The 12,025-nt window shown below is 41.2% G+C and overlaps 1 protein-coding gene and 1 non-coding gene across 2 annotated transcripts in view; both read left to right on the plus strand.

Annotated features, from left to right (window-relative positions):
- LOC129095295 (voltage-dependent T-type calcium channel subunit alpha-1I-like) overlaps window positions 1–12,025 on the plus strand; it is a 151,667-nt gene that overhangs the window by 120,166 nt on the left and 19,476 nt on the right. The window contains exons 30-33 of the mRNA XM_054603689.1: window positions 2,126–2,196; window positions 7,129–7,207; window positions 8,305–8,426; window positions 10,722–11,171. Of these exons, the coding sequence (XP_054459664.1) occupies window positions 2,126–2,196; window positions 7,129–7,207; window positions 8,305–8,426; window positions 10,722–11,171 (722 nt within the window). The remainder of the gene's footprint in view (window positions 1–2,125; window positions 2,197–7,128; window positions 7,208–8,304; window positions 8,427–10,721; window positions 11,172–12,025) is intronic.
- trnal-aag (transfer RNA leucine (anticodon AAG)) lies at window positions 64–145 on the plus strand. Its single transcript has one exon. It is a non-coding gene; the product is annotated as a tRNA-Leu (tRNA).

Consider the following 12,025-nt stretch of genomic DNA (forward strand, 5'->3'; position numbering starts at 1 on the left):
TATAATAACGGGCCTGATCTCTCTTTGTTGTTTAATTTGTTAATGTGAAGCAGCTTTAGGAAAGGTAGCGTGGCCGAGCGGTCTAAGGCGCTGGATTAAGGCTCCAGTCTCCTCGGAGGCGCGGGTTCGAATCCCGCCGCTGCCAGGATTTTTCTACATTTTATTTTCATTGATCTTTGTCTTTTTATGTTCATATATGTATACTTTTGCATTTTTATATTTACGTGTACAAAATAGTTGCATGTTTATCCTTTTTTCTTCTTGGACCTCCCCGATTTTTTTGTTTATTTCTCTGTTTCTGTGTGTTATTGAGCGTAAGTAACCGGAGTCAAATTCCATGTATGCGTACATAAAGCTGATTCTGATTCTGATTCTGAAGTGATGAGATTCTCTGACATCAGATTAACACTGAATGAAAAAAATTGCAAATTAGAAGCATTTGGAGGTATTTAGTTCTTTTTAAAGTATTTCCAGTTGTATAATTCTTTCTTTTTTTTACAGTTTTAGACTGTGAGCTCATTTCAGCAAATTTTAGGATTGAGACGTGTGTCATTTACAGCCCTATTATACTCCCTTTTAATAAAGGTGAGGATGATATTCTTATATTTCCATCTTTCAGTCTCTCTCCGTTTTCATTCTGATCTTAATATTCAGAAGAAATGAAAGAACCTAGCTCTCTGGGCTGCAGCCATTCCTCTTAACTTCACAGCGAGGAGGATAAGGGTTGATTACATCACTCTCACTTAATCCTCGCCCTCTCACCGTCGCCCTCTGACCTCCATAACTCCGCCCGGGGATCACTGAGTGCACCCATGGGTGATATGCTAATCAAACAGTGGGTGATTAACAAGCGAGTGGGGTTTAGTATGCTGCTCCTCTCGTAACATTTACAACACTGAATGAATGTTAACTTATTTGTGTTTCACCATTGTTGACTTCTTTCACGTAGCCGAATGTTAAAGATACAACGGATAGAATGTGAGATTTAACCTTAACTTTATATAGTCATAAGCTACAAAAGTTAATATTCACAACATATCACAACTTCTTTGTTGTTGTTTTTGCCTAAACAGCACAAAACTAATTCGCCCACATTCATTTTAACAACAGAACACGCTACAGTGCAAAGCCAAAGTTCCTCGAAACTGACATGACATTTAAAAAGGCAAAAAAACAAAGAGAAACAGTTCCCCATGTTAACACTAATGGCTTTTCTGTGAAGAGGATCAAACCATTGTCATAAAAACTGGTTCCCTTACGCTGAATAAAACACTTTAGGTGATCAAAATACAAAAATCAACTTTCCTGAAGTAAAAACACTGTGAAAGGTGGTCAAGTAGTTAGAGGAAAACATGGACAACGCCGAGGTAGAGACCTGTCACTGTGTAGCCCCGCCCTAAAGCATCCCCTGCTTTATGGTCTGTTTGACTCTAAATGGAGCATCATTTACTAAATGAACATCATGCTGTATTGAAGAAGACTTGAAACTAGAGATTGAGACCATAAACTCATGTTTACAATGTTTACTGAGGGAATAAATCAAGAGAGAAGTAGAGTCATTTTCTCATAGACTTCTATACAACCAGAGGAGTCGCCCCCTGGTGGACAGGAGAGAGAATGCAAGTTTTAAGACAACAAAAAACCAAAATAAAGCATTTTCTATTTCTAAATGAAGCTATTGTTTAAAGAGAACAGAGGCTTTGACGTACTACCAAGTCTACATTTGTCTTCTCTCACACACACACACACACACACACACACACACACACACACACACACACACACACACACACACACACACACACACACACACACACCTATAACCACCAGCAACCATCTTGACAAAGGTCCATCTCCCAGACGGCTTTATTGTCTGAGGGACCTTTGCAGATCCCCATCACAATGTGGACCGGGTCTTTATTCTCTCTGCTGCCGGCAGCATCTTCAGCAATGTTCCTCCAGAGATTGGATTGAGGGGAATTGTGTCGGGTCCTTAATGGAGAGTCCTAAACCTATCACACCTATCGATCTTCCTCTTTCTCGACCTCTTTGATCATTATCTTCTGTCTTCCTGCCTCTTGTTTCGCTTCCACTCACTCTGAGCTGTTGTGACTTCTCTCTCCAGTGTTGAAGTTGTTGAAAATGGCCACCGGGATGAGAGCTCTGCTGGACACCGTGGTCCAGGCTCTGCCTCAGGTAAGTGTCCACACACACACACACACACACACACACACACACACACACACACACACACACACACACACACACACACACACACACACACACCTCCCACCATATCCCAGGAGTTAATTAACAGGTGTGAAAATGATAAATGTTCAGCTTTCAATAAGAAGCTCCCTGAGAATTTTTGCCCCCGATGTTTTGACCCTTTGTTAACTTTCCTCGAGTTCCTCTCATCAATCCAGGAAAGACGAAGACCTCTGTGGCATTAATGTAAGGTGTTTTAATCCCCCTGCTGCTAATGAGACAGGAGCAGCTATGAAGTTCTGCTCCATTGGGTTCACAAAAGGACTTTTTCTCGGCTTACCATTTATCAAAGTTTTCCACTTGTCCGGGGATTTCTGGAATACTGTGGTGTTTCAGCCAGGAAATTATCTTTTTTTTTTATGCAACCTAAAATCTCTCTTGTGAACTGAGTACATGTCAGAGTTTTACAAATAGGGTTCTTATCGAGGACAATTGTCTTGTGGTCTTTGGAAATCACAGAGAAATCATGAAACTTTGAAATTTTGACATCTTTCCATAAATATGAGCTGTTCTGTTTGTCTGGGCTCCACCCTTCTCTGCCTTTATTTATATATATATATATATTAGGGCTGTGTTCAAAAAATCGATCCGCGATCCGATATCGATTCACGCTCAAAAAGCACGATATCGATCCAAAAATGTCTGGATCGATCTTTTCCAGGTGACTAAAGGCACTATTTTCTTTGACGCGCAAGGCGCACTATAAAAAGCGAGTGCCCGCTAAACGAAACCGAAACTTAAGCTAGCGAGATGGCTGAAGCGGCACCACTGACATCACCTTCTGGAATGAAGGCTGATGTTTGGCAAAACTTCGGATTCAGACGTTACGAGGACAAAGACGAACTAGACAGAACAAAAGCAGTGTGCAAACTGTGTCAGACAGAGGTAAAATATAGTGGCAATACCACGAATCTCCGCAACCATTTATCCAGGCACCACGGCAACCTAGCTAAATCTGCCGCGAGCCAAACAGCACTGGAAAAGGCATTTGGGGTTAAGTTTCCCTCGAATTCTACGCGTGCCTTGAGCATAACCGAGGGTGTCGGAATATTTATTAGTAAAGACCTCCGACCCTACAGCGTAGTGGAAAATTCTGGATTTAAACTGGTCATTGTTTTAATTCTGCCATGGATATGTTACTTAAATTTCAAATAATACTTGGATTTTTGTCTAAAATAAATACTTGATTCTTGACTCTTCTCTCTCTGTGTCCCTCTTACACGTACACAGATACAATCACAAACACATGGAGCTGTTTTGTCTATGGGACAGTATTTATTTGCATTATGTCTGTAAATAGATCGATATCGAATCGAATCGGATCGAATCGTGGATCGAATCGGATCGTGACCTTATGAATCGGAATCGGATCGATCCAGGAAATTCGGATCGATTCCCAGCCCTAATGTATATATATATATATATATATATATATATATATATATATATATATATATATACTCTCTTTAAAACAGCTCTTTATTAAAGGCATTTATAAAGAAATGACTCTGTGTGCAGCCAGAAGTTGACTTTTCTTTTTTTTTTTCATTTCTGCTGCCTTATCAATGCTCTGACTGGAGCCCTCCGGGAGGATTTCTGTACACAGACATGAACTCTAACACAAATAAGCACTGCTTCACACACTGAGCCTAAATATCCCCTGGTTGTGCCTCAAATCAATCCACAGTTCCTTTTCCATTTGAACTTGTTTTTCCTCAGAGTCCGTTGCTCGCTCTGATTTGGACATATTTCATTGGGTTTGTTTTTGTGGTTGAAGCCTAGACAACAACATAAATATACATGAATCTAAGCATGGAACGCTGGAAGTAGTGTTGTGAACATCAGCATACATGACATATTAGAAACTAATTATAATGATATCAAAGAAGACTGTTAATTACAAGCTCTGCTCTGAAAGAAATATGACCAGTCCAACCATAATTGTTTTTTTCCCCTGTGATGCCTTAATGACACTGAACAAAAGGTGTATTTCTTTTGCTTTTATATTAATATGATATTAATCACATTATAGATTTAAATCAGTACTCCGCTGTTCTTCTACAGTTTCTGTTGCCATGGTGCTGTTGCTCTGACCTTTTAATTGAGCTTCTGTATGAGACGCACCACTGGTGCTGTAAACAGATCCACAGTAATATAAGATGCTGAGAGCAACAGGGAGAAGGATGGACTGGAGGGATGGTCAAACAAACCCAGGACTTTCACCCAGGAGACAGCTGTACATTGACTACTTAACTCACTCACGCTACATAAATTAAATTACTGAACGGTCAAACCTATTTTAAACCAAACTACGATGTTTCTAAACAATACCAAGTAGTTTTGTTAGAATCCACAACGTAAACCACGTGTCTAAAGCTGCGTCCGTAGTGGGGTCGTCATAGTTTGGCTACATTATGGCTATATTGACTTAAAGCAGGACCACTTTAGAATGACGGCTACTCAGCATGGACTTTATTCTAACTTTTAGCAGAACTTAAAGGTAAATAAAGCCACTGCAGCTTGATGGCAAGCATGTATTGTTCCCATAGACTTTATATAAGAAGTGGACGTAGTCATCGTGACGTCACCCATTGGTTTGACTGATGTTTTGAAGCCTAAAGTTCGGCCATCTTTAATCACGGCTGTCGCAATACTGTTGTTTTTTGAACGGAAATGACCATATTTGGAATGTGGAGGAGTGACGTATAGACGCAATATCCGGCTCAGAAAGAAACCTGTCAATCACTTTAGCCCCGCCCTAAAGCATCCCCTGCTTTATGGTCTGTTTGACTCTAAATGGAGCATCATTTACTAAATGAACATCATGCTGTATTGAAGAAGACTTGAAACTAGAGATTGAGACCATAAACTCATGTTTACAATGTTTACTGAGGGAATAAATCAAGAGAGAAGTAGAGTCATTTTCTCATAGACTTCTATACAACCAGAGGAGTCGCCCCCTGGTGGACAGGAGAGAGAATGCAGCTTTAAGACACTTCCTTATCGGCTTCACTCTGCAGAACGGGAGGTTGCTGCCTGACTGTTACCCTTTTACTGTAGAAATAGACTCGTATAACTGTACGGTGAGCTTACCGTTTTTGGAAATCAGCTCCACCATGAATTGTAAATAATTACCCCATTGGACTGTTAATAAGTCCAGTGAGAAGTTGCCTCTGAATGTCTCTGCGTTGTAGATATATTTATTATAAATAATAATTAACTTACCCATAGTCACTGGAACCTGTTTGTTACTTATTGTAGTTATTGCTTTTCCTTAAATTGCTTGTTTTGTATGAAACCGTTACACCACAGATGTTGCTGTTGGATGTTGTTCTTTCACTGGAGTTTGTGGTGGGTGTATTGACCCTCCGTGTGTCGGCGGGAAAACAAACCAAAAAATACATTGCACCGTGACGCAGATAGCTGACTCACGGTTTCATTAGTCTCGACACAGAAAAGAAGTCATTCAGTAAACAGTCTTTAAAAGTTCATGGATCAGTGCAGGGTATTTTTTCCTCGCTATGGAAACCAGAAGGTATAAATATCGAAGTGCGCTCTCTAACTGTGTTTTTTATTCACAAGCTTCTGTTGCCTGGTTGCCAGCTCTAATGCTCCCACAGCATTCAGCAATCTGTTTCTCACACCCCGGCATCCACATCCCCGTGGTGAGCTTCCACTCTCCGCTGGAGGGATCTAAAGACATCAGATGGGCTTACATTACAAGCTACAAGCCGCCTCAGGCCCAGCCGTTGCTTTTAATATCCGCCAGGAAACATCAGCGCTCACAACTGGGGAGCTTTGCCTCTCCTCCCCACGATTTCCCAATTCCACCCATCCCTCATTATGTCCTCTCTTTCTCCCGTGGAACCCTCTACTCCAATCAACACTATATGTTTTATCCGATGCTATTCCACTCTGTTTATTTGCCTTTATAATAAAATGATACGGGCGTGTATACACAAGCACGTCATTGCCTTCCCCTGTGAGGTGACTTAGCTAATGGCATTGTGCTTAGCGCCTGCTGCTGCACCGTCGTTTATCCATTCACATTGCATACGTGTCGCTATCTGGGAGAATGTGTTCTCTACACGGATGGATTCGTGCCCGTTCAGAAGTCGCCTAGTAACACTGTTCCCCCCAAAACCGTGTAATAGATGGATTTTCTCTGGATATGAGACAGGGAGGGCTTTTTGCTGGGGATGGGTGCATTTCGTGTTTGTGTGTAAACCTTCTGTACTGCCACTTTTTCTGATTCGATGAAATGTTTGCAGGCTTCCTGGATGTGCCTGTTTAGTTTCATGACCTTTAAGCCCTAAAAAAAACACATTCAAAACCCAGTGCAGCATTTGAAAAATGCATGAGCATCTATCTCCAAATAGGCCTGTTTTCATATTTCTTGAAAAGGTAAAGCCCTCTGCAGCTTTACTGGTTTGTAACTTCTTCAATGAAACCTGCCTTTTCTCCGCTATTAGACTGTTTAGGAAATCATATTAACTTCTTAAAAAAAAGGGGAAAATACTGGAATCTGTTAATAACGAAAGATGATTCGAGTGTGTTGGTTTTTCGAGCAAAATATCAGAAATTCACTCAATCACTTCTACTCAATTATACCATAAAAAACTCCATGCAGAGTTTTATTTTTCAGATGATTTTAATTGAACTCAAGTGTTTGATGTGGTGTAGTTGCACAAAGGTTTTCTATTTAACTGATGCTTTCAGAGGGTGAAGATGCAGGAACGATTTACCCACTGAATCAATATCTTCAAACCCACCATTCGAACTGTAGCACAATTGATAAGCAGAAACATATAACTTCAACAACAACTTACCTCCGTTGATGTGTTCCTGTTTGTGTGACAGGTGGGAAACCTCGGCCTGCTCTTCATGTTGCTGTTTTTCATCTATGCAGCTCTGGGAGTGGAGCTGTTTGGAGAGCTGGGTAAGTCTGCTCTATGACCACCTGTTGCTTATCACTGGCTGTTTTCATACAACGTTCCTACCAGGGGGAAGTAATGTATCGCAATTGGTACACAACCCCCATAATCAATTTGTGTGCAATCCACGTAGTGATAAACAAGCACAGTTGACGTAGTATAAAGAGATATAAAGTCTGCGTCGGGTGTTGCTCAACTAGCAACCCAAACCATGACATTTTCCTAAGGAGAACCCAAAATAACTTTATTGTGTGCATGTGGCTCATCAGCGTTGTGTCTGTTCAGTAGCCATCAGGGCCACCAGGCCACGCTGTTGTGTGTTAATTGAAAAATACCTTCTCAGTTTGTTTTTGAGTGGTCAATGAATAGAAACTAAGCTTTGTAATGAAATATATCCAATGCCAGGATTTTTTTCAGGTTTCTTTGGACAAAAATAATGAAATGTTAACCTTATGTTCTTCATGACTAACCCTTTTCACAAGATTTCTAATCACGGCCGGAGATTTTTTTTAAATCCAACATCCTGGACAAAACCTGCTATCAGGCAAACAGATGCAATGGAGCTTAAAGAAATAGCATCCAAGTCTATGCTGTACGTGAAAATAAAGAAAAGGACATTGAGTCAAAATCAGCCAATGTGGAATTACAATCAATCAACCAAAGAATTCAAATAATTGTGTTCGGTATCCGTAGTCAAGGTTACAGGGACTTGATTTAGGTTTGTTTTTGATTCATAAAATATTATACCTGACTGGGTGACAGCTGAAATCCTCTTCAACCTGCCATCCAATGACAAATGTACACTATGTGTTTGCCCATTTTAAGCCCGATGCAGACATATTTGCACTACTAAAGGCTGAATATCATTGTTTGCAGTCCTTTGTTCTTCTCTGTGTTTGTAAGCTCTGGCTCATCTCTAATTTATGAACAGATAGAAACCCAAAAATGCAACACAGCAAACCTTTTTTTACCAAAGAAACTAATTCTCAGGAGTTGTGATCTCTCAGAAAACCTTCATAAAAGTTTGACGTTACCAAAGTTTCACTCTCTAAATGCTTTCTTTCCCTTCTCTTTTTTCGTTTCCCTTCATGTCTTCTCGCAGTGTGTAACGCTGACTACCCCTGTGAAGGAATGAGCCGACATGCCACCTTTGAAAACTTTGGGATGGCCTTCCTCACACTCTTCCAGGTTTCCACCGGTGACAACTGGAATGGCATCATGAAGGTACTTCAGTTCACTGCTGCCTTGTTCACATCACACTTACCTCTTGACCTTTGTCATTTGGATTGGGATGTTATGGCCTAAAGCTAAGTCCACACAGCACAACCTTCTGTCTTGTAATCGGGAGCTTTGAAATCGTTGTGGATTTCACACTATATGACTAACCATTGTGAAAAAGTCCGTGTAAAAAGGTTGTAACACCTTGTTAACATTGTCAAACAGTTGCAGTTGATGTTTCAACACCTGATTTACTTTGTAAAACGTCACTTTTAAAATTGTAACACATGGTTAAAGTAGTAACACCTGGTTAGCGTTGTGAAACTTTAACGTTGTAACACGTTAACGTTGTAACACTGGTTAACGTTGTGAAACATTAAGGCTGTTACACCTGGTTAGCATTGTTCAACTTCACTGTTGAGGTTGTAACACTTGTTTAACGTTATAACACCTGGTAAACGTTGTAAAACATCACCGTTAAGGTTGTAACAACTGGTTAACATTATTTTTTAGTTGCAGTTAACGCTTAAACAGCTAAACACGGTTAATGTTGTTAATCCTGGTAAACCATGTCAATGTTAACGCTGTAACACCTTGTCAAGGTTGTGAAACCATCACTGTTAAGGTTGTAAAACGTGACTAACCTGGTTAACCCCTCAACTCGTGTCCTGCGCTTTCATTGGTTGTAGCTCCCAAACAGTCTCCCTGAAAGGTCCAGACATCTGTGATGCATCAAATAACCTCGCTCCTTTGAACAGCTCACGGAGGCTTTAGTCTGGAAGCTCCAAAATCAGTCGGCGAGTCGAATTCAAGTCTTGTGTTTGTCAAAAAGGCTAATCTGTTTTCACTCTCCTCACCGTCACCTCATCTCCTCCTGTAGAGACACACAAATGTTCTTAGATGAAGGTCAACCAGAAAGGGGAGCCGAGATTTGTACAAACATATATTTTCCTCTTTTTTAAGCTGCCCGAACCTTTCTCGACACCAATTTCAGCACAGGCAGAAGCGGAATAGTAATTGAAAATCTTCAGTTCAGATCCCAGTGCCGGAGGATATGTAGGTAGAGTGATGATGAGTGATCAGCGTGTCCTTCACCTAAAGATGCAGTCAAAAAAATAAATGTAAATGTGCACAAAACCTTTCAAGGATGAATAAAGAATTCAAAATTTGATCGCCCTCTGCATTCACTCACCCATCACTTCAATCAGGTCTCGCTTCTCTAATCACAACCGAGTACCTTTGAGCTCTTAAAATGTTATCGCAGCTCATATCCGGGAGAAAGTTAATGAGTGCTGATTAGCCGCTCAGAGAGAGTGACTGTCTGGGAGCGGGAGGACAGACTAAGAAAACGTGTCACGAGCTTTAAACAAGCCGGATTGTGAAAGTTTGACAGCGTTCCTTGATTGCTTCCATGGCGTCTCTGTTATTGAACATAAAGACTTTACTCATCAGATTGTTCTCTTAAAATAATATTCAGATTCCTAGAAAAAGAACACACTTGTACTTTGAATGAGTGGTAATCATTGCTTTATTTGACTCTTTGAGTAGTTCATTGTAAAACCAATGGGAGGTTTTACCGTCTTTTTTTTTTACATAGAGGCCGTTTGAACTTGTCCCAGTTGGTTAAGAACAAATGATGGTTGAATTCCTTTTCGCTGCTTCTGTTTCAGGATTCTGGTTACCGGCACATGAATATAACAGAGACATCACAATTGTTATTAATAAAAATACATATTTAAGGTTGCCTGTGGGTCCATGTTTGGTTGGTGGTAATCATGCTTTGATTTGCCCTTTATTTTGTCAATTTCTATCTCTTAATGGTCATTTTGAATCTCTTTAAAGTAGATTTGCGTCTCTTATTGGTCATTTTGAATCTCTCTGTGGTTGATTTACGTCTTCTATTGGTCTATTTGTGGTTGTTTCTGCCCTTTCCAGAATCTTTGTTAGACTCTTAGTGTCTCTTTGCAGCTATTTTGCATTTCTGTGTAGTTGTTTTGGTCTCTTTGTAGTGCTTTTATGTTTCTCTTCCTAGTCGGTAAATTTCTCTCCAAGTGACATCTTGCAGGTTAAGGCCAGCATGCCCCTCTGCCCTCACACAGGTGGCAGTTACATGCAAAAACAACAGCAATGATCAAACAAAGGTAGAAAAGAAGACTCTCCTAGTCCACCCGTAAAATGTTTCTTCAACTAACTCACTATACGTCTTTCTTCTTTCTGTTCTTCTCATTGAAATCTAACCTTTCTTCTATTTTGTCCACCCCTCATTCCCTGTCTCACCCCTAAACTCTTCCACCCCCCAAGGACACCCTGAGGGAGTGCCCACCGGGTCATCCGGCCACCGACTACGGCTGCCACGCCGGACTGCAGTTCATCTCCCCGATGTACTTCGTGTCCTTCGTGCTCACGGCTCAGTTCGTCCTGATCAACGTGGTGGTGGCCGTGCTCATGAAGCACCTGGACGACTCCAACAAGGAGGCGCAGGAGGACGCCGAGATGGACGCCGAGATCGAGCTGGAGCTGGCTCAGGGAGGCCTCTGCTGCATGATGGGGGGCATCGGGGCCATCGCCGGGGCAACGGGTGGCGCTGCGAGCGGGTCCGGTGTGGGCGGAGCAGCGTCAGGTGCCATTACAGCGGGGGCGGTAGGGGGTCCGATTGGCGGGTCAATGGCGCCGCTAAGAGATGGAGGAGGAGGCGGAGCTGCTCACGATGGCCACGCCCACCACCGATGTCGGCTCTACTCTCCTGCTCAGGTGAGTGGACTATCACTACTACTACTACTACTACTACTGATGCAGCTTCACTTCTTTTAACAAGAGTTGGGCAACTTAGTGGTTTGTTTCTGCATATCGGCAACATACAAATACTTTTGAGAAAATACTAATAGTATAACGGACATTCACTTTTCCCTGTAGCAATATTCAGATCATCCAGTGAAGAGACATTTAACCTCCATAAACAAATTTTTCTTTTACGTTTCTTTTTATGGAGCATTTCTGTAAGTAGCAGTATTAAACAGATGATTATCTAAATGGAAATCTCTCCTAGACAGCGCGACATTTTACAGCCAGGTCATCAGTTCTCAGAGGGCTAACAACAGTTTAGTGCATTATTTTCAACAAATCTGTCAGCAAGAAACTAAATCCAGACTTTAAAAAGATGCAAGTTTCATTTTTAAAGGTCCATGTTTGGGATTTGGCGGCATCGAGCGATAAGTGAGCCTTCTCCAGCATGCCAAGCGTGCATGGCAACTACAGTGGCCATAAATGTGAAAACGTGCATGGGGCTATAGAGCCAGTGTTTGGTTTGTCCATTCTGGGCTACTGTAGAAACATGGCGGCTGAGTTCCGTGAAGAGGACCTGCCCCATTTGAAGATATAAACAGCTCATTTTAGGTTAAATGAAACACAACGATTCTTAGTTCCAGGTGTTTGTACAATAAAGAAAAAATAGTAATGTTTAATATTTAATTTTTTTCTGTCAATAGAGCCCCCTAAATACTCACACTGCTCCTTTAAGCATTCACAAAAATAAAAAGACTGGAACACACTCATTAGAGGCTGCAAATCCATCGGTCTCTTCCTCCATCAGTAGTTTTCACTCTTTT

This window comes from Anoplopoma fimbria, chromosome 9 (assembly GCF_027596085.1).
Source record: "Anoplopoma fimbria isolate UVic2021 breed Golden Eagle Sablefish chromosome 9, Afim_UVic_2022, whole genome shotgun sequence".
Lineage (NCBI taxonomy): Eukaryota > Metazoa > Chordata > Actinopteri > Perciformes > Anoplopomatidae > Anoplopoma > Anoplopoma fimbria.